The sequence below is a fragment of the Camponotus floridanus genome, unplaced genomic scaffold (assembly GCF_003227725.1).
Source record: "Camponotus floridanus strain SB8 unplaced genomic scaffold, Cflo_v7.5 scaffold79, whole genome shotgun sequence".
In the NCBI taxonomy this organism is placed as follows: Eukaryota; Metazoa; Arthropoda; class Insecta; order Hymenoptera; family Formicidae; genus Camponotus; species Camponotus floridanus.
The window spans coordinates 526,662-550,925 of record NW_020229848.1 but is presented as its reverse complement, the minus strand read 5'-3'; the positions used below and the strand labels follow the sequence as shown (position 1 = coordinate 550,925).

The 24,264-nt window shown below is 32.7% G+C and overlaps 3 protein-coding genes across 3 annotated transcripts in view; 2 read left to right on the top strand and 1 right to left on the bottom strand.

The window, feature by feature from the left end:
- The window catches only part of LOC105254922 (PR domain zinc finger protein 4), a 10,262-nt gene extending 4,437 nt beyond the window's left edge, over nt 1-5,825 (top strand). The window contains exons 3-8 of the mRNA XM_011263892.3: nt 685-922; nt 1,003-1,112; nt 1,219-1,465; nt 1,546-1,750; nt 3,573-3,774; nt 3,849-5,825. Coding sequence (XP_011262194.2) covers nt 685-922; nt 1,003-1,112; nt 1,219-1,465; nt 1,546-1,750; nt 3,573-3,774; nt 3,849-5,441 — 2,595 coding nt within the window. The 3' untranslated portion in view covers nt 5,442-5,825. The remainder of the gene's footprint in view (nt 1-684; nt 923-1,002; nt 1,113-1,218; nt 1,466-1,545; nt 1,751-3,572; nt 3,775-3,848) is intronic.
- Nucleotides 4,211-24,264, top strand: LOC105254920 (Krueppel-like factor 16). The gene is given in 6 exon segments (XM_011263889.3): nt 4,211-4,222; nt 14,990-15,050; nt 15,370-15,716; nt 22,304-22,511; nt 22,513-22,554; nt 23,765-24,264. Coding segments are annotated over 5 exon segments (855 nt in total). The 5' UTR covers nt 4,211-4,222; nt 14,990-15,038; the 3' UTR covers nt 24,011-24,264.
- On the bottom strand, nt 10,223-11,529 carry LOC105254921 (postacrosomal sheath WW domain-binding protein). Its single transcript, XM_011263891.3, has 2 exons — nt 11,421-11,529; nt 10,223-10,678 (listed from the first exon to the last, which is right to left on the bottom strand). The coding sequence occupies exons 1-2, from the start codon at nt 11,436-11,438 to the stop codon at nt 10,352-10,354; spliced, it is 345 nt and encodes a 114-aa protein (XP_011262193.1). The 5' UTR covers nt 11,439-11,529; the 3' UTR covers nt 10,223-10,351.

Genomic DNA, 24,264 nt, shown 5'->3' with positions numbered 1-24,264 from the left:
TAAATTTAACAGGAAGAAATTAATCAGATTCATCTGGTGATTCCTACAAGAATTCTGGTTCGTCCATTTGCCAACAAACATATTGGTTGAATCTACCAGAATTCTAATTATTGCAACCAGGTTTTTTTCTCAGTGCGCGAATTAAAAATTCAGAATTGATAAATTCAAATTTTTTAAATTTAAATTTATTAGAAAAATAATTTATTACGATATGAAAAAAAATTTTGTAAGAGACTAGCATTTAGAGATTAAAAAATAATCGCAAAATTTATATCCTCAAAGTATTTTCATTGATAAATTTAAAATACTTTATATTTAAAAATTAAGTATATTATTACACATACTATTAAGAATTTCTATAAATTAAATTCAATAAATTTTAAAATATTAAAGCACACGTGATAAATATTATTAAACTAATCATATATTAATTATGAACTAGAAAATTTGGTAAATTTAACAGGAAGAAATTAATCAGATTCATCTGGCAATTCCTTCAAGAATTCTGGTTCGTCCATTTTCCAACAGACATACTGGTTGAATCTACCAGAATTCTAATTAATGCAATCAGATTTTTTTCTCAGTGCAGCAAGCACCAAATAACAAGTTTTACTTGGTGTTGGCTGGGATGATACATTCTTCTGGGAGAATAATTTCTACGGCAGAGGATTTATTTCTTTTCAGATAGATAATAATGGGAAAAGTGTATACATCAGTACTACAGATCCATTGAAGAGTAACTGGATTCGATATCTCAGACCGGCTGAGACGAAGGACAAGAGGAACGTCGCGATACTTATGACGAAGCAAGGCCAGCTGCATTTTGTTACGACCCAGAATATTATCTCGGGGATGGAGCTCACTTATTGGGCAGACTCGCAATCTTCCGCCTGGACGAGAAAGAATAAGATAGACAAAACAAGTACGTAGATTACGTGTCGAACTAAAAAATAAGTTAACATTCAGTTTATATGATCTTTTTCACGTTCGTATCACTTTCAGATTGCGGAGGGTGCAACCTCAATTTCGCACACCCGATATATTATCGACTGCACTGTTGCATCTTTCACGACACAAATTATAGTCTGACCATAAGAAAATATCACTGCAAGGTATTTTAATGCTTGAACATTTTTTTTTGAGTAGCAAGTTTGAATAAATTTGCTATGTGTTACGTGTTACTTTACTTACTGTTTTATTGAATTCTGTCGTTTTCAGGTTTGCGGCGCCGCGGTTCTCGGCAAGGATAATATCATGAAACACGCGGCAGAATTGCATGGAGGTCGTGGCGCATATCAGTGTCAATACTGCAAGAAATTCTTCTTAAGACTGAATTATTTGGAGATGCATAGGACTTATGGATGCGCACAGAATCCACAACGATCGCGGCCGCTGTGCGACTTTTGCGGTCGCAAATTTTGTCAACCGCAAAAGCTAAAAGTACACATCAAGAGAATGCACAGTGGTAAGATTGGAATAATCGATGATAATTAGCGATGAATTATTATTTCTTCTTCATGTGATTACGTTGAAATTTTTTCACAGACATGTCTGAAGTGCTCAGGGAATTTCAATGTAAATCGTGCTTAAAACTCTTGGGTTCTCGCGCGGCTTTGCAACGGCATACGAAGGAGGTCCATCACAAAGACGTCGTCGCCGCAGCCACATGCGACCGATGCGGAAAGATGTTCCAGAACAAGAGCAACTTGAAGATACACATGCTGACTCATAGTGGCGTGAAGCCATTTAAGTAAGTTTAGGTCATCATACTGGGAAAAATCGTTTGATTGTATCAACAAAATGTATATGATTGAAGGAATTTTGGTTAAATCAAAAATTTCTAGTTATCATGATAAAACTCGATTTTTTATAACTAGAACGTTTAATAGATTTTACTATAAGGATTTGGTTAGTCTTTTCTGGTTGGATTTATAAAATTTCTTGTATCTTTATATTCTATTCTATCTTTATATTCTATTCTATCTTTATATTCTATTCTATCTATTCTATCTATTCTTCTATTCTATCTTTATATTCTATTCTATCTTTATATTCTATTTTATAGTCTTTATATTCATTTCTTTGCTTGCCGCTAGACAACGAGCCACTCTTAATTTAACTCATATTCAATATTTGCCATGAAATGTGTATAAAGAACTAGTATTAACATTAAATCTAAAGTATATTTTTTTTTCTTACGGCCAGTAATGCCAGAAAGAGGACGCTACCTCTCTGATTGTGTGTGTTTGAGCAGCATCCTCTTCTTGCATCACTGTTTATCAGTTTAATTTCTAACAAACTGAATTTAAAATAATTTATTCAGTAATCTGGATTGAATTTAATCAATAAACTTGTTGAAATTCAAAATATTAAACAGACTTTTGAGATTAGATGGAAAAAATTTTAGACAACTTGGTGCTGGCAAATTTAGTATTATTAACCAGAAAATTTAGCAGGATGAAATTAATCAGATTCATCTGGTAATTCCTACAAGAATTCCGATTCGTCCATTTTCCAACAAACATACTGATTGAATCTTCCAGAATTATTATTACTGTAACCAGATTTTTTTTTCAGTGCGCAAATTAAAAATTCAGAATTGATAAATTCAAATTTTTTAAATTTAAATTTGTTAGAAAAATAATTTATCACGATATGAAAAAAAATTTTGTAAAAGACTAGCATTTAGAGATTAAAACATAATCGCAAAATTTATATCCTCAAAGTATTTTCATTGATAAATTTAAAATACTTTATATTTTAAAATTAAATATATTATTACATATACTATTAAGAATTCCTATAAATTAAATTCAATAAATTTTAAAGTATTAAAGTGAGTGACAAATATTATTAAACTAATCATATATTAATTAATCATATATTAAATATTAGTCAGAAAATTTGGTAAATTTAACAGGAAGAAATTAATCGGATTTATCTGGTAATTCCTACAAGAATTCTGGTTCGTCCATTTTCCAACAAACATATTGGTTAAATCTACCAGAATTCTAATTAATGCAACCAGATTTTTTCTCAGTGCGCGAATTAAAAATTCAGAATTGATAAATTCAAATTTTTAATTTAAATTTGTTAGAAAAATAATTTATCACGATATGAAAAAAAATTTTGTAAGAGACTAGCATTTAGAGATTAAAAAATAATCGCAAAATTTATATTCTCAAAGTATTTTCATTGATAAATTTGAAATACTTTATATTTAAAAATTAAGTATATTATTACACATACTATTAAGAATTCCTATAAATTAAATTCAATAAATTTTAAAATATTAAAGCGTGCGATAAATATTATTAAACTAATCATATATTAGTTAATCATATATTAATTATTAACCAGAAAATTTGGTAAATTTAACAGGAAGAAATTAATCGGATTTATCTGGTAATTCCTACAAAAATTCTGGTTCGTCCATTTTCCAACAAACATACTGGTTAAATCTACCAGAATTCTAATTAAGGCAACCAGATTTTGTTCTCTGAAGTGCAATTATCATTTCTTATCTAATATCCTTTGCTGTTTACGTGTGTAATTATTTTCTTCTTCTTCAGGTGTAAAGAGGACAGCTGTAAGGCGGCTTTTACCACGAAACAATGTCTACAGTTTCATTACAAGAAGGTGCATGGCCTCACGGAAGAGATGATGCCCAAGATTGAGAGATCCGTAGCGTATACCTTTGACGCTTACAGCGGTGGTCTCATCGAAGATGTGTCTTGTGGAAGGTCCAGTCACGCTAGCAGAAGAAATTCGCAGGTGAGTTATCTTTAATAAATACATAACGATTGACGAAATCTCTTGAAGAGTTCTTATCCTCGTCATTCCTTCAGCAGGATAACAGCAACAGTCTACCGTCTCTAGACGATTGCAGTTCCGAGAGTAGCTTGAAGGTTGAGACAGCGGCGGCGAATTCCGCTCACAATGCCATCATAGATTCATTCCAGACTGGAGGGAACTCTACGATCAAGTATAAGACGGAGCAACAAGAATCCCAGGTTCCAACCCCGTCGCCGCAAACGACCGCGTCTTTATCTAGCGGCCTCGACACGACGACGATGGAGAACGTACGAACAGAGGTCGATCTGTACAGCACCTCTAGAGTGCAAAGCAAGGGTAGCAAAAAGTGGCTGGGCGAATTTAATCCACCACCCACGTCCGATATCGCTGTTCATTTACCGACAGTCTCGGCGCCGTCTTCCGATGTGTACGATTTCGAGGATGGTAGGAAGGACGGTGGCGGCGAGAAAGTGATCTCGCGCACGACGGCGCCAAGTCTGGTGATGGACAGCAATAAACTGGGCCTGAGTATGTATCGTAGAACGGAGAGTTCAAACGCGAGTCTGCTGGTAGAGGCAGCTCTGGACGCCGCCGAGAGGGATATAGGAGCAGTGTCCAGTCCAATCCTAGAGGACAATGATCGCGAGGCCAACCTGTACTCCATCTCGAGCCAATTGCAATCGCCGATACCGCAATCGCGATCGCCAAATCATCTAGATTCGTACATCCAGCAGCAGGAGGAACTAATGTCGCCTGCGCCGACCCCGGATGATCGACACACTCCGCCTAGTCACTTGCATGTGGATTATCACCTACACCGACCGGTCGACTACATCAACGCTTCGAGAACCCACAACATCGAACAATATCTGCATCACGAGGAGCTGCCTCGCGTCTCCTCGCCGAATTACATTCACATGCAGCAGGAAGACCTGGTGTCGCCCTCGGTCACTCCGAATCCTCGCTACCAGGATGTGCATCATCATCATCAGGTGCCAACGGATAATCTGTCGAGCGACGAGGGCGACTCGGTCGCGCAGAATCTCAGTCTATCTGTGAAGGAGAAGGCGCTGCAACTGGACTTATCGACGTCTTATAAGTACGACTCGCTCGGCGAGCAGGATTTTGCCCGAGAAAGGTCCAACTTTGAGCCATTGATGCTCAATAGCGGCGAGCTTCAGGGTCTGGACATGTCGGCCAGGGGTTTTCATCACAGTTTCAGCGCCCAGGTGCAAAATACGCGCTACCATCATCACCATCTGTACGATATTGGCGAGCGACAGAGCGTGGACCTCAGTAGAACGAGTAGCTACTCCATGTCGTCGCCCCCGCCGCCGCCCCCGCCGCCTTATCCGTCACACAGCGACGTTCTGCGTGTAGTCAGTCTAGATCTTACCCCGGGGGGCAGACACAGCGTCGATTTGAGCCTCTCCAGGTCGCATCATCTGCACGGATCCGGCACTCGTGTCATTACCAGCCCGCAACCGGCCGGCTCGGCTGCGACGCACGTAGTACCTGATGCCGGTGAAGGCCGAATATTGTCTCCGCCTCCACCTCCACCGGGATACAATCCCAGCTACCCCGTGAGTCCGGCCCCGTATCACCCTCCGAGACCCGGGTACCACCATTATCCCGGTTATTATTGATTGTTGTTGACGTTTGCGAATGTCACGACGGTTCAACGTCTCTCCCTAAGTTTTATTTCGTACGTTTGCAAATGCGTCTGTAGATCTTTTGTTATTATTTTTTACACTAAGCGAACTTACGTACGTCGGAGTTACTGCCCACCAAGCACAAAGTAACAGTAATGTAATATTCCCAGCAAACAGCAAACAACAAATAACAGTTATACAGGGTTTTCGAAAAGTCCGGAAACGGTCGAATATATAAGAATTAAAGCATTTTAGAGAAAAATATTTCAAATAAAAGTTGTTTGGTTTAAAGAGAGCTATAAATTGGTGGCAATGGTTTGCTCTTGAATAGTCGCTGGAAGGTCACATGAAGTCACCTTGAATTTTTTAAATGGAACACCTTGTATATTTTTGCACATTCTTGTAGCTCATCTCGAGAGCTTTCCAAAACACTATAATTAAGTATTTTTTCATTAAGTACTTTTCGAGTTACGATGCTTGAAATAATTTCTTAATTTTACATAAACCATAAAATATTTAGTAAAATATTCATTTTTCGATTATCTTACCTTAATACTTTTGTGCACAGAATAATGTGAGGAATCAATTAGTGTAAATAAAAAACATAGTTGTTTTTGAGAGAAAATATGTAATTGTTAATTGTAAGTTTACATATTTTTTAAAAAACTATTATGTGTTTTCTTCTGTTCCATTTAAAACATTTAAGGTGATCTTCATGTGACCTTCCAGCGACTATTCAAGATCAAATCATTGCCACCATTTTATAGCTCTCTTTAAACCAAACAACTTTTATTTGAAACATTTTTCTCTAAAATGCTTTATTTTTTAGATATTCGACCGTTTCCGGACTTTTCGAAAACCCTGTATAACAATTATATAACATTACTGTATAACAATTATATAACGTTACAACTAACAATTATATAAATGTTACTTCCCATACAACACAGAACATTGCAACAATATTACAATATTGCTACAATGTCGCAGCAATATTGCTGCAATGTTCTGTGCTGTATGGGTTGGTGTTTGCTGGGTTGATGTTATGATTTCCCACTCGACAATGTAACTATTATGTGCAATGCACGTTACATTGAAGCTGTTACTTTGTGTTTACTGGGTGGTGATTTAAATACCGTACACTATTTTACGTTGTGATATGTCCGGATTACAGATGAAAACTGCCATTTTCATACGTTGTTTATAAAATATAGTCAAAGGAATATTTTATTCTCGCAGTCGGTTCAATGTTCAAGTTGCAAAAACTACAACTGCGGTTATAAGGAAGATAGAGAGCAATCGAAAAGACAAGGTTTTTGAACAAAAAGAGACGCGTTATTAAAGAAATTAGTTAATATAATACGGCGCGGACGAGATTGTAACGCGATTAACGCGTTTAATGCGAAAAAAGCCCAAAAGCGTGCATACGACACATCCATGGGATTTAGAATGGATGTTATTTTTTTAAAAAAAAAATTGAGTAGAGAGAGCCCGAGATTTTACGAAGAAGAATCTATTCCACGAAGAGTACGATCGAAGGACGAAAGAGAGTTAATTTATCTCCGTAATTGTGCATAGCTGTTAAATTATTTATTCTTTACCTTCCTCCAGTAAGCAGTGTATATGCAGAACAGTATGATGTGTGTGATGAGTATATCGTATATAGAATGAAAAGGAAGCGGAGATGATACATCGTGATCCAGTGCCACGTCCGTCAGTGATAAGTAAGATTATTAAGAATTGTTATTTAGCTCTTAGCTTATATATATTCTTCTATTTCGGATCTATACTCCATCGAGAAAATACTCCGTGTAACGTGGCTTTGGTGATAATCGTAGCATCCCAGATAGTTGGTCTCCTCGAACATTATTTTGTGAGATTAGATAGATTTAGAGAGAAGCTAAAGTAGCCATTACATCGGAAATTCTCGTAAAGGGGAGAAGAATTTCTACTTTGTCCCCTTAAATGGGCGCGATATTTTCACGAATATAAATATAATGTAAATTTTATTTGCGCACACGTGCTCTTTCAATCAAACGACAGGATACAAAGTACTGTCTGGGATGCCAATATTTGTGAAATAATTCAATCAAGATGCCTAACGCGGTAGCTGTAAGTATATTTGCATGGTGATAACAGATTGTAATGTTCACTTTTTATTCTAGTCATTATATATGTATATATATATATATCTGTCATAGAGCGAAGGCGACATTAGCTATATGCGTTACGAGCATTTCGGCGATTGTGAATAATTTGTCCAAATGCAATGCGTTATTTGTTGCGAATTCGTACTCAAGGTCGTGCGAAAAAAAAATTTTTCGCATTCGAAACTTTGTGCTTTCTCCTCGCGAATCAATCTTATAGCAACAAACGATCATAGTGATATCGACGTATGATTCCATTATCGAAGTAAATCGCGACGTTTTAATAGAAAAATTTCCATTTTATAAAATCCCCGATTCTCGATAACATTATCATAGTTACTTATTTTACGTTACATTTTACCCATACAGCACAGAACATTGTAACAACATTGCAATATTGCTGCAATGTTGCAACAACATTGTAATATTGCCGCCATATTGCTGCAATGTTGCAACAACATTGTAATATTGCTGCAATATTGCTGCAATGTTACAACAAATATTGCAATATTGCAATGACATTGTAATATTGCCGCAATATTGCTGCAATGTTGCAACACCATTGCAATATTGCTGCAATGTTATAACAAACATTGTAATATTGCAACAACATTGTAATATTGCCGCAATATTGTTGCAATGTTGCAACAACATTCCAATATTGCAACAACATTGTAATATTGCCGTAATATTGCTGCAATGTTCTGTGCTGTATGGGTTATTACTTGGAATATCACGTATCCTGAAAGAAATATATATGTATATCCTTGGTCTATTTTCATGAAATCGACGTGTTTAATCATACATAATAATAAATACATGATACGTTTGTGTGCGACACAAACGCACACAATGTTGATTTTTCGTGTCGCTTCCAGAGGTTTCTCTAGATTTACGCCCATTATAGCCATTTATCGAAACCAAAGATCTAAAACTATCGTAACTCTTGTGCCAAATCGAAAGGCGCTCATTGTTATACATATATATTGTATATGCGGCTTTTTCAGCTGAAGATGTAGCGATTAAAGGGGGGAGGGACAATGTGATCTCTCTCGCGTTGCCTCTTTCACTTTTGTCACATTTTTCGTCGATATTATTCAACTAATACGTTTCATTACATACACAATGCACACCGAAAGTGATATACGATTATTTTAAGGATACTTTATCAATTTCTCCTTCATAGACTCTTCTTTTTTTTCTCTTTACGACGCTTCTGCCATTTTAAGGATAGTTACCATTTTATCCTCATTATGTTGCACATCGAATCTTACTTAAAGTAAGCGTTTCACTTGCGTTTCTATCTCGCTCGATCATATAGTTTGTGCATAATAAAAGCACGACACACAAACGAGATATACATTTACTAAGATATGAATAGATATACATTTACGTATACATACACACATGACAAAAGAAAAAAATTCAAAAGAAATGTTTACAAGTACAAAATGTGGCACAGAATATATTTGTATCAGGTTTATTAACATTAATATACTGTAAGTGATATTAATAGAACATGACAATGGAATAAGTAAATCGATGTTGTATTACTCCTCGTCCTGAAAAATATTCTTTTTACAGAGAAATCTCGAGAATAAATGGTTCATTAAGAAATCTCTTCCCTAAATCATCTCGTCGATTCAAATGACTCCTTGTGTACAACACACATCACTTTTCTCTCCTCTCATGTAAATATATTTTTAGATATGTACGAGATAGATTATACGTGTCTTGTCTTGTGTATACAGATTTTATTGCAAAAAAAAAGAAAAAACTTATAAAAGATTGATCGATTACAAAATTGCACGCCTGCAAGTATTGTAATAATAATAATAATAATAAATAAGTGATATATAAATTAAATATTGTTTCGATAAAAAAAAGTGCGATTATTTTTTAATTAATTAATTTAGGATGACTAATATTAAAATTTCTAACGATGTAATTGTATAAAATAACAAGATGTATATTTCTGAGAAAAACCTGAAATTCTCAAGAATTTTTGTTTTACTTGAGAAATTCTCAAAATTTTATTAAAGTCGAGGAATTTTTTTAAAATTGCTTTTTTGATAATTTTTTTATATTGTAAGTGGTCAGTAATTTGCTATCGAAGCCTAATCAGCATTAGCATATATCATTCAATATATAAATATTTATTTAAAGAAATATATAAGAAATACAAAATTTTTTACGTTTTAAATATTTTATTATATATTTTATGCAAAATATTAAATATTATATATTTTATGTAAAATATTTTATTAAAATTTTATTTATGTTAGAGTATAAAGTTTAAGTACAATAAATAAATTTATTTTAAAATTGTATTTATACAAATACTTTATTTTCATCTGGAATTTTGAACAAAAATACCTAGGAGATGGAATTTTCAGGAAATTTATTTAAAATTGTACTTATATTAAAATACTTTACTTTTATCTGGGATTTTGAATAAAAATACCTGGAAGATTATGGAATTCTCAAGGAATTTATTTACAAAATTTGATACACCCTGTACAATAAGAATTTTGATATATTGCTTGATAGGTCATTCTGCGAATTAATACAGAGAACGGGATATAAAATTTAATATCAATTTGGCGAATAAAAAAATATTATATCATCTCAATGGAAACTATGGAGACTGTATTATTTTAATATTTAATATTTAAAAAATCAGCGATGGAAAAAGAAATATTGCAGCAATGACAGATCTCGGTTTGGTCTAGTTTTCAGCGATTGTCAAAGCGTTATTCAGCGTCTTCCGGCGATAATCGGGGCGGAATACGCAGCCGGAAGAGCGGAATACGCAGCCGGCAGAGCGGAATACGCGGCCGGCAGAGCGGAATACGCGGCCGGAAGGGCGGAATATGCGGCTGGTAGGGCGGAATATCCCACTGGAGCGGCTGCGAGGGCTGCGGGTGCAGCCGCTACGTATGGGGCGGCTATGGCATGATTGACAGCGTGCGCGTTGTAGCTGGTAGCATAAGTCCCGACTGTCAGAGCCGCGGGTACCGCCGCTGGAATCGCTGGTACCACTCCAGCGTTACAGGCAGCCACGAAAAGAGCGCCGACGATGGTCTTTATCATGCAAATTTCAAATATTCCAGATAAAGGCTCAATTATAATAGAACAAGTTATCCATACAGCACAGATCATTTATTGTTGTTACATTGCAGCAATATTGCAGTAACATCGCAATATTGCTGCAATGTAACAACAATATTTGTTAGAAATATTGTACAACAAACATTCCCAGCAAACACAGAATATTGCAGCAATATTGCGGCAATATTACAACATGTTGCAGCAATGTTGCTGCAACATTCTGTGTTTGCTGGGTTGTTGTTACATTGCAGCAATATTGCGATGTTGCTGCAATATTGCTGCAATATAATAACAATGATCTATGCGGTATGGATAGTTTTTAAATAAAGGTAAAAAAAGTAAATTAAATGAGCAATTTGCGGCTGCAAAGTTGCTTTGATATAAAAAATCGCATGGAAAATTAATTGCATTAAAAAAGTTATATAAAATATATATATATATATATATATATATATATATATATTTTTTTTTTATAGTTTTTAGAATAGAATATATAATATTTATAAATAAATAAATATCAATGAAAGACATGTCATGTCAAAATTGTACGTGTGTGCAAAAAATTTACTCAATATATTAATATAAGATTTAATATTATTAATATATTAATATAATTTACTTAATATATTAATAAAAATACTGTATTATACTGTATTATATATTTACACTTTTATGATGTAAAAAAATATTAATTAAATTATTATCGAAAACTTACGAAGATTTTGATCATCATTTTGGTGAAGATAGTGTAAGTGATTGTCTTCGCTGCGAAAACTGCGATGCTATTCTCGATTACTTCGGTGTCTTTTATACATCGTGCCGTCCCCTTAAACAACAAAGACTCTCTCCCACCATAATCGCTATTTGTTATACAATTCGTGGGGGCGTATCCGGAATAATTTACTACGATCTCTCTCTCTCTTTCTCTCTCTCTCTCTCTCTCTCTCTCTCCGTTTCTGAATCGAGCCAAATTTTCGTCATCACTCGAGACCTTCGATTACAGTTACTGATATTCTGTTCGAGATATATATTATATGTATTATGTACAAATAACATATGTATTATGTACAAATAATAACAAGCATGTGTGCGAAATCTAGCAATTAATTATTCCGCTCAGAGAGTTAGAACCTGTGACGTATAAGTCGGTAACGTAAGCTTAATCCATGTGATGCAACTATTATATGATTGCACTATCATCGTCGCTTTAATTCTAAATGCGTATAATCTAATTGAAAAAAAGCAATTTCGATTTATTGCATCATCTGTTATATCGAAAATACGAAAATATAATTAATGCGATATGATAGCTTCAAACATAAATACATCCCAAAGCGTTCTTGTGTTTTTTAATTTATATAGAAAGTATAATTTTCTAAGCTATTTTTATTCCCTGGTAAAAATTATTTACAAAATTTACCGTAAAAATTTTCACAGATTTTCTAATAAAAATTCTAAAACTTCCTTTAAAAATTTTAAGATTTTCTTTACGAATCAGCATACTTTTCAAAAATTTTTAAAAAAGAAGTGAAGATATTTTTACCGTAAATGAATTTTGTTAGAATTTTTTATATATGCATATAAATATTCTGAAATTTTTTATTCTATAATTTCCTAAAATAATATTCAAAAAACCTGCATAAAAATAAATAATACTAAAAAATCTGAATAAAAGTATGAAAAATGTGATAAAATATTTTTTCTAGAATTCGTCATAAATTTAAATTATGATTAACTCCTAAAGACTCTTTTTTAAGAAAACATGGGATTTTTCTCTCTCGTCTGATTTATCTCGTTCTTCTGCAATTGTCATTATTTCATTTTATAACGCTTCTTAAAATTTTCTGAAAATTTTCATTAGATTAATACGATTCTTTTGTCGCAATTGCTTTCTGAGAATCATTCCTATTTATTAGACTAACACAATTCTTTTTTGGTAATTGCTTTCTTTGTCCAAGATTCCTTCTCCTATCATCTTTGTACGCTCCTTTGTTGAAGGAATCGTAGGGACGGAATGCCCGGGATCAATGATCGACTCGTGCCCTCGAACCGATACTTTATGCAAACGATCCGGGATTTGTTTTTGCCGTCGTGGCGTGCGAGCAGAAGCAGGATACATCTTTCAAGGTTGCGAGATTGCGATGCGGTTGGGTGGGATTCGAGTTTCCAGCTACCGTCCTGGCGGCTACTCGCTCCCGGTAATTCAGACACTGAAGGCCCTCGGGGTGTACGCGTCTCTCTTTCTTGCCCTTCTGGTTTATGCGTATCCGCGAGAAACAGGAACTCTCGAGATTCGAATTCTCGGCGATTAATATCCTAGAAAGACTCCTCCTTCGTCGACGACGCAACGCGTCAATCACTTTCGTTTCGGTCTTCTCGGCCGGCCATGATCCGACGCACTTTCCTCCGGGTACGTGATTTACTTGCCGAAGAAGCTACATTACGTAAATTGTACGGCGGCACCTAGAGTATCAGAGCGTGTGACCCAGAATGTCTCGCTAAAATCGCGACCGGACTCACGATGACACTTCTACGTAAATCAGAAATATTTCGAGATTTATCAACCGAATTAATATTCTTTATAATCTTTTCTCTTTAAAAAATATTTTCACATTATCCTTTAAACTATCCAAATTAAAACTTTATAATGATAATACAGAATTTTAATTTTCCAAATAAAAAAATAATAAAAAAGAGTGTGAAGTTTATATAGTAGAATAATAATAATAGACAATTTTAATTTTTTATCTATCTATTATTATTATTTATAATTATTATATTATTTTATTATTATTATTATTATCATTATCATTATCATCATTATTATCATCAATGTTATTATTGTTATTATTATTATTATTATTATTATTTTAATATTATTTTCTATTATAATTTTTATTATTATTATGTTATTTTCTATTATATAATTCTCCATTATTATTGTCTTATAATAATAATAATACAGAATTTTAATTCTCTATTATTCTTATAAAACAATAATAATGGAGAATTATAATAGAAAATAACATATTAGTAATAAAAATTATAATAAAAAATAATTTAATAATATTAATAATAATGATAATAACGATAATGATAATAATAATAATAATAACAATAATAATAATAATAATAATGATAATAATGATAATAATGATAATAATGATTAATAATAATAATAATAATTATTATTATTATTATAAATAATAATAATAATTATTATTATTATAAATAATAATAATAGATAGATAAAAAATTAAAATTCTCTATTATTCTACAATCTTCACGTGCTTTTTTATTATATCGTAAATATAATTTAAAATTCAATCATAAATTTAATCATAATTCAATTTAATCACGTTGATATAATAAATTTAAAAATTTCTCAAAATAAAAACATGGCATAATTTTGCGAGAAAAATTGGAATTTTTTTTTTTAACGACGATTGACTTTCTCGAAAATTCGAGATCAGGATGACCTTGATCGAGCGATGCGTTCGATACTAGGAAGTGTGTGTCTATGTTGTCGATATCTGTCCAATCGGAGATTATTATGTAAACGAGCATAGCGGACGGTTACGTAACTCTGCTTAACACACAATATGTGGCAAAATTGCGCGACGGGGACAATGATTACGTGAAACGCGTCCAGTGGCCTACGTTGCGTTAGGTTAGGTAACAATTAACGGATAGCCACACTGACGCATTAGACCGAATTAGCAGATGCGTGGACCCTTCGGGCTTCACAGATGTCCCGCTCCATCGATTTCGGTCTCATGTAATGGCCTCCTTAAATAGGACTCGGGCAGTCGATGTATAGATCAGAGATGAAAGTCTCCATGTTTCTTTCAAAGTAAATATAAAAGGAAAAGAAGATGAATCGAGAAAAAGATCTCCCTCGAAAAGATAAAATTATTCAATATCATCTCAAGAGGAGACTGAGGATAAGGAAGGCTGAATAAACTCGTGTTTTCGAAAAAGAATTTTGACGAACAAAGACAGCTTATTGCGTAACTGGTCGTTTAAATGAAGGTTAAATTGTTGCAAATCGATGACGAAAACGTCGGCTTCGAAAGGAAAGCCACTTGACAATGCTCGTCGTGCTTGAATTCAAGAGACTCGTGCCAAGAAAGAGAGAGAGAAATAGAGAAAGAGGAGCGGTTCGCGCATCGACGCGCATCGATACGCGGTGGACATCGATGACCTTGATGAAGCGATAGTTGGGGGTCGAACAACCCGGTATAAAGGCTTTTGCTTTTTCACTCGGAAAGCAGATCCCTCGAGTTCCTTTCTCGCTTGAGTTCTTTCCTCTCAATCGTAAAAACCGTACATCATGTTCAAGCTGGTGAGCTCCTCTTTTTAATATTTATCATTGTGTCTTTAAATCATTGTCATTTAACTGTCGATAATAACAATGAAAAATATATTAAAAATTAGAATATTATTTACTTGATTATTTCATTTCATATATTTTTCGTCGAGATACGTAAAAGAAATCTGCAAAGGAAGGAAGCCATCATGCATTGCAATTTTTCGAAAAATATTGTTATTATGTGAAAGAAAAATGGAAAATATATTTTAGAAGACTACCACTTTTCAAATAAAATAGATCATCGCGACATTTCGCCAACTGATTAATACGCAAATCTGATTGGTTCTTGCAGTGCATCCTCGCCCTTCTTCTCGCCGCCGTTTGCGCCGCACCTGCACCTGCACCTGCACCAGGTGCGGTCCTAGCGGCACCCCTGGCGGCGATACCGGCGCCAATCGTGACGGCCAGCAGCAGCCAGGTAGTCGCCAGGAACTACAACACCCTGGCAGCGGCACCCCTGGCAGCGGCACCCCTGGCAGCGGCACCCTTGGCAGCAGCACCCCTGGCAGCAGCACCCTTCGCCTACGCCGCGGCTCCCTACGCCGCGGCTCCCTACGCCGCGGCTCCCTTGACAGCAGCTTATGGCACCCATGCCGTTGCACCTGCCGCGTATACCGCCTACTCGGCGCCCATTCTTTTGTAATTCATCTCGCGAACCGACCGGACTACCTTCTAAACTTGGACCTCCGTAGACAAACCGATGGACTGACGGATGAATTACGTCGCTCAAGTCTTTGTCGCATGTTAAGTTTGTGTAATACTAGTTAATTTCAAATAAAAATGCAAATTTTTTCATCTCAAAATCATGGTGCTCCTTATTTTGCTCCACTCCTCGACTTGGGATTTATACCTTCTCTGCGATTAAGTAGAATCTTAGGAAGAAATCTTTATTAGTTTATTTATATATATTTATATATATTTATATATATTTATATATATTTTTATATATTTATTTATTAGTTATTTATACCTAATTTATTTATAATTTATTTAAGGATGTTTTATATCTATTTTCAAAATATTGAGAATTTAATGAAAATTGTACAGAATGTACAGAATCTTCAGTACAATTTTTAAATCTTCAGTACAATTTCGATTCACTAAAGCGTTCACAAGTTATAAGGATTTTAATTTGCACCGAATTAACATGTGTTCTTATGGGAAACGTATAACCACGTCGATTCAAATGACAAAAACACATAGAAATAATATTCAGAATTTGTTTAAAATTTGCAAAAGTTTAGATACAGAGGAAATATTTGGTCAAATAATATTATACGAGTACTAACTGGTTAAAAAGATATTAAATATAATTCAATGAAGTTAGGCATGTATTTGTCACAAGGCGAAATTCTCTGCCAAAAGTTAATCATTTCGATTAACAAAATTCGGAATATTTCAGTAAAAATGCAATAAATATTTAAAAAAAAATTGTAAATTGTAATATTCCACACAATTTCTCATACTCAAAATACACCAAAAGTGGATATATTCGTCAATATTGATTTTCAGCTACTTTTTGCTGGGATTATACATACAAAGCATCCTTAAGTAGAATCTTAAGAAGAAATCTTTATTAGTTTACTTATACTTAATTTATTTATTAATTATGTATTAGTTTATTTATTAGTTTATTTATATATATTTATATATATTTATATACATTTATATATTTATTTATTAGTTATTTATTAATTTATTTATACCTAATTTATTTATAATTTATTTGAAAGAAATCTTTATTATAGTTTATTTATTTAGGAATAGTATGATATTATTATATTCGTATTAAATTATTACTAACGTTATTAATCCTTTCAGCCTAGCAAACACCAAATAACAGTTATATAACTGTTAGTTATAATTTTTCACTCAACAATATAAATGTTACATGTTATATAACTGTTATGTTACAATTATATTGTTACTAACAATTATATAAATGTTACTTGGTGTTTGCTAGGAATCGTATAGTTTTCCTTACATTCTAAATTCTTTTCAAATTTAATTTCCAGAGAATTTTTTCGTCGCTGAATCTGAATCTAATGTCAAAATTTTCATTTAAAAAAAATTCTAGTTTCTATGGCGGATTCAATGTGGCAGACAATTATCAATTTTAAAAATTATAAATTTTTCCCTTTAAATTCTGTGACTCAAAAAACTCAGAAAGTTTTAAAAAAATACTATTGTTAATTTGAATTTAATAAAATATTTTCTATATGAAATTAATGACAAAAGCAATATAGAAAATTCTGAAAAATAAATCCTCAGAGTGTACTAAGTTTATAAAATATTGCTCTTTTGATTTTCATAATAGATTAATGAAACATGCATTTCTCCATGAAAATGTAATTTCGAATTCGTTTTTATACAAGATATTTTTGCAATTAACAATTAACGATTTTACATTTTTTTTCGATATTCTAGAGATTTTATAGAAATAGAAAAGTCGGTACTAGTTGCTAAAAACATAGTTGAAGAAATGACAAATTATGAAAAAAGAAATGGGTCGTCCCATTACGATGCAAAGGGCTGAAATCTGTGCTTTGTATCGAAAATTTGTTGGGGGAAGAATTAATTATGTTTCCCAAAATATATCTGAATCTCCTCAAGGGCAGTCTTTCCGAAAATAATGATTACATGTAATTGTACAATTAGATTATATTCTCTCTGGCTTGTAAACCACCTTTGGCTTGGAACTGGAGGAGCTGGAGGCGAGCGAACGTATATGATACGAGTTTAATTTGCTTGATACAAAAAAGTATTTGCTCCCGGCGATTTACGTCACGGCGTAATCAAGGAAATAAAAGCAAACCCGCGAAGGGGGAGCAAAACTCGTCCGTCCGAGATTGTCGACGTCGCGTGGCCTCTGCCAGTGTAATTTTCTCAATACGGCTGATCCTGTTTGGATTCCCCTCCTCGTCTCTCTTTCTCTCTCTTTCTCGCTCAGTCAACCGGATCTCATTAGAACTTCAAGGCGCAACGCCCGCATATTTTTTCTCAAGTTCAAGTTCGCCGAGTCTGCGGAACACTGTTTTAATCACTCAAGATCATGGATCGATCAAAGCCTCTCTCCTTCTGTCTTCCTCTCTCTCTCTCTCTCTCTCTCTCTCTCTCTCATTCTCTCTTTTTTTTCTCTCTTTTGACGCGATTATTAACATATATCGAATAATTTCGGTTCGATTAAAGCCCAAGTAAAGATCGTATGTCGAGCAATAAAATGAATACAATTTTTTGTGCTACTCGTTTTCGTATTTAATTAAATTCTCTCTTTTTATTTTGATATTTTCAAATTACATTTTAGACACGCATCGTAACATCAATGACTCGGAAACAGTTAAACGAGTTAATTACACCATTGTTTCATTTCTGTAATATTATTTATATTAATTTATCGTCGGACGCAATTACAAGTCTGTTTCCTGTATCCCTTCAGGCTTGCCGCCTGATTTGCATACGGATTAAAGTGGAAAAAAGATAAAAGCGAAAACGTCCTTTCGCCATTTAAACGTGTCAAACGTCGCTTTTAAATTTTTTCTGCGAAGAAAAATTCATCGCAAAAACACGATATTCAGTATTGCATACATTTCGAGGAAAAATAAGAGAAATTAATAAAATTTTATTTTTCAAAAAGAGTTGTCAAGTTTTTAATATTTCTACAAAGGATTAATTTAAAATCTAATAAAAAAAACATATATAAAATTGCGATAAAAAAAAATAGGCAAATTTTTTTCTAATAAGACTTGGAATTTTTATATAAACTTAAAGTTAAAAATTATTATGAATTATATTTATGATATACAAAATGAATATACATATTGCTTCTTTTTAATCCATTAATTTTTTTTTTACAAAAGCTAAAGGGAAAAGCTGTTCAAGAAATTTTCATTTTTTATCGCGAAAACACGATATTCAGTATTGCATACATTTCGAGGAAAAATAAGAGAAATTAATAAAATTTTATTTTTAAAAAGAGTTGTCAAATTTTTAATATTTCTAAAAAGGATTAATTTAAAATCTAATAAAGAAACGTATATAAAATTGCGATTTAAAAAAAAAAAAATAGGCAAATTTTTTTCTAGTAAGACTTGGAATTTTTATATAAACTTAAAGTTAAAAATTATTATGAATTATATTTATGATATACAAAATAAATTTACATATTGCTTCTTTTTAATCCATTAATTTTTTTTCTTTACAAAAGCTAAAAGAAAAAGCTGTTCAAGAAATTTTCATTTTTTATCGCGAAAACACGATATTCAGTATTGCATACATTTCGAGGAAAAATAAGAGAAATTAATAAAATTTTATTTTTAAAAAGAGTTGTCAAATTTTTAATATTTCTAAAAAGGATTAATTTAAAATCTAATAAAGAAACGTATATAAAATTGCGATTTAAAAAAAAAATAGACAAATTTTTTTCTAATAAGACTTGGAATTTTTATATAAATTTAAAGTTAAAAATTATTATGAATTATATTTATGATATACGAAATGAATTTACATATTGTTTCTTTTTAATTCTCATTAACTTTTTTTCTTTACAAAAGCTAAAAGGAAAAGTTCAAAAATTTTCGTCCAAGTCTATTTAAAAATTTTAATCTAATCTTTTTTTAGATCATAGTCTTATGCAAATGGATAATTTAGTTTATAGCCATTTATAGAACAAGGTAAAGAATTTAGTTTATAACCATTTATAGAACAAGGTAAAGAAAGAGCAAACTTGAGGGCGGATGAATAGTTGAAAATAGAACGAAATAAATGGAAAAGTTAATGTTATTAGGGAAATCGAAATAGATCCCATTTTACATAGATATTCCGGTATCGAAGCTGAATTATTACCCGTCAATATTAAAATATCAAGGGTAAACAATCATTTCAACTTTCGCGCAAACACAGTTGTTGTGTAAAATGCAATAATTTTTAACTGATATAAGGCAAACAAGTGCGTCTGTCATCTGGATCGCGCACTTTTACATAATTCTTTGTTCCCCATTTTGATGATGCAATCTCTGGTCGCTGGGATTAAAGATTAAAGGGTAGTACAAATAATTGATTCGCGAAATGCTACAGTGTTGGCGATAATTATCGAAGGAAATGTCATTAACTCGACAAATGTCATGTGTAGATGAATTTACCCCCTCGATATTATTAAAAGTATTACAATCTAGAATTTATATGTCAATAAGAATAATAATAGTATAATAGTATTATAGAATAATAATATTAATAATCGATAAAATTATCAAAATTTTTTTTTGATTTTATATAAATCCTGTGATAATACATATATTATTGCTATTAATATTTTTGTCCATTTAAGCAATTAAAACCTTCTAAATTCAAAAAATTCTTTATATCGATAGATATATACTTTGTTTTTTTAATACATGTATTCAAAAGCAAAAAATATATTTCTTTATTCGTGCATATCTCTATTTTCTGACATTATGAAGATACAGATACTTTTTTCTCTTAAGAAATTGTTAGCATCGCATAAGCCAATGTAAATGTCATGAGGGGAACGTCTTCCATTGAAATATTGATGCGAGGGATGTTTACCCCAAACTGCACCCAGACGAGCGGCGCAATTGCGTCTCAATAAATTTGAAGTTCATAGGTGAACGTTCCAAGAACGATATCCATCGAAGGTTTAAAACTAAACGAGACTGGTTGGAATAATCAAGTCAATACGACGTACGTAGGTGTTGAGAGAGAGATTATTTTATCATGGTTTCTAATCAAGTTTTAAACTAACTTCAAAGATCCCTTTCATTAAGTATGTCCATAAATAATATCACAGATAACGTATATCGTTGTTTGTTGTTGTTGAAAAACTTGGGAAAAAAATGAAATTATTGATATCTTGCTCGGAATTAATATGATATTTTGTTGGAAGAAATATCCTAGGATTGCGGATATTTTTTTCGAGAAAATGGAATTCTTCATTTGATGCATCGCGATAGAAATCAAATGCAATTTTATAAGTGTAAGTTTTTTAATCAGAGGCAGTCGTATTATAATTTTGCGTTCTTCCTGGAACACAAAAAGTTACCCTCCATATTTATCAAGGATGTAAAAATAAACATTATAACTAGATCGTCATTAAAATGTAATTATTGATCGGGCCCGTAATTAGATCGTTATTAGATAAAAATCATAGCTGATTATTGCAAATAATTATCGGTTGTTTCATCTTTGAATTTTTCGCAATTCAAGATGAGTTATCGCAAATTGTAAATGGGACTTTAATCTCCATTAATTTTAAAACTTCTGTGCGATAGATATTTCTCTCTCTCTCTCTCTTTGTATTTTTCAAATTTAAAAAATCTCAAATATTTCTATTTTTAATCTCAAATATTTTAATTTTCGCAAATATATCAATTTTTTTAATTTCCTGATGGTGATAATAATGGTAATTTCTTGCGATATAAAATCTTAATAAATCTTTTGATTTATAATAGATAGACAAATTATACACACACAAATATGTAGATAAATTAAATATTTTAATAATATCAAATATTTTTAATCTCGAATATTTTAAATTTTTCAAATACATCAATTTTTTAAATTTTATGATAGTGATGATAATAGTAATTTTTTGCCTTTCTGCGATGTAAAATCTAATATACTTTATTTCATAATAAATACACAAAAAACAAATTTGTAGATATACATAAACAAATTCTCCTCTCTCTCTCTCTCTCTTTCTTTCTCTTTCACATATTCAGCATTAACAAAAATTTTTCCTGATACATTATTAATAAATAAATTAAAATGGTAATTGTAATTTATTAATAAATAAATTATAATTGTAATTGTAATTTATTAATAAATAAATTATAATTAAAATTAAAATTAAAATTAAAATTTAATTGTAATTTAAAAAATATTTTTTTCTTGAAAAATACGATCCTGTCAAATTTGTAAAATATTGCTCGTAAAAATGCGAGATTTATGTTCTCGTAAAATGGAAATTATAAATCGTTTTACGAAGTTAGTTGAGTACATTTTCTCCTAGCCACGCTTTCCGCATGCAACATGTAACAGGTTTACCTGTCGAGGAACTTTTGCAACGTGTACTCGAGACAGAAAAGGAGAGTAGTCCGACCACGCCTGGCCATCATGCGAGCGACCTTGAGGGATCATCACGTCCTCCCCTACCCTCGTTTAATGCACGGTCGCGCAACAAAGCTCCATTGGACGGCGGCGTTTGCATGAAGAAAGAAACGGAAAAAGAGAAGAAATCGTGACCTAAGAACGCGCGTGTTCGTTTTCCGCTTGAGACAAGGCGACGCCCTCCCCGAAGGTGCGTTAAGAAGGTGCAAAAGAGGAGAAGGGAGGTTGGAGATTCCCGGTATATCCGGCAGGGATTCCTTACTCCTATATAAGACGCGGCACGTCGTATTTTGGAATATTATCGTTCTCTGACTGCAAACCAGACAGACACACGAGCTCCAAGATGTTCAAGCTGGTAAGTCAATTGAGATTTTTTTTACTGAGATCAAGAGGCTCTCTATCATCTCTGTTTGTATTTCTCGCCAACGTCTCTTGTCTTTGTCGATATCAGAAGTATCGGATATATGTATACTCGCTGTCTGTTTTTTAATGGTATGTTTATTCGGATCGTCGCGTCGTTTAACTGAACGCATTTTCCAATTTAGCGATAGAGGTTGGAAAACGCGAGATTAATTTTACGGAAATTTTATTTGTATTCGCTTAGGATTTTCAAGCTTTTACTTTTTAATTTTTAATTTTTATTACACAATTTGGCACATGAACAATTCTCTTGTATAAATATTCGCTATTTTTTTGCCATTAAAATATGTTAAATTTTTACAAATTTTCCAATTCACCAATTATTTATTTATTGAACACCTAAAAAGAAGAATAAAATCCAAAAGAATAGATTTCATAAAATTTTGACGAATTGAATATACTAAACTTATAAATATTAAATTTAAAAAATTCATATATTTGAGAAAATTGAAGTATTCGAGATTAAAAATTGAAATATTTGAGATTTTTTAATTAAAAAAATTTTTTAAATTTTAAATGAGAGAGAGAGAGATATATATATATTTGTTTATGTGTATCTACAAATTTATGTTTTTTGTGTCTACTATAAAACAAAGGATATTAGATTTTACATCGCAGAAAGGCAAGAAATTATTATTATCATCACTATCATAAAATTAAAAAAATTAATGTATTTGAAAAAATTAAAATATTCGAGATTAAAAATATTTGATATTATTAAAATATTTACATATTTGTGTGTGTATTTTTTGTCTATCTATTATAAATCAAAATATTTATTAAGATTTTATATTGCAAGAAATTACCATTATTATCACCATCAGAAAATTAAAAAAATTGATATATTTGCGAAAAATAAAATATTCGAGATTAAAAATAGAAATATTTGAGATTTTTTAAATTTGAAAAATACGAAGAGAGAGAGAGAGAGAGAGAGAGAGAGAGAGAGAGAGAGAGAGAGAGAGAGAGAGAGAGAGAGAGAGAGAGATTTGTTTATACTATATCTACAAATTTGTGTTTTTTGTGTATCTACTATAAAACAAAGGATACGAAGGTTTTATATCGCACAAAGGCAAAAAATCAACATTATCATTATCATCATGATATCAAGAGCGTTGATTTTACATCGAGATATTATGTTACAGTTGTGCTTAGTCGCCTTCCTGGCATTCGCCGCGGCCGCTCCCGCACCCGGACCCGCACCCGCACCCGCGCCTGCACCCGCGCCAGCACCCGGAGCGATCATCGGCGCCCCTCTTGTGACATCCTACAGCGCTCCCGTCGTTTCCGCACCGTTGGCTTACAGCCTACCGGCGTACAGCGCGTATTCGGCGTACCCGGCCTTGCCGTACGCATACAGGAGCTACGCGGCCTTGCCGTACGCCTTGTAAGAGTTACGCATAAGCCTATGTGGCCTAATTGAAGATACAGGCATCGGAAGACCAGGCATCGCAGAGACCAAGGACCAACCTTCACGGATACTTCACAAACGAATTAATGAAAAAAATCAAGAATCGCCCGCCCAATCTCTTCGAAAAGTCATCCCGTGATTCATCCTTCTCATTTTCTCCTCATCTCCCCCGTTCGGATAATAATTTCGCATTTTCATCCAAGACTCAGAATCAATAAAGTCGCTTGAAAGCAA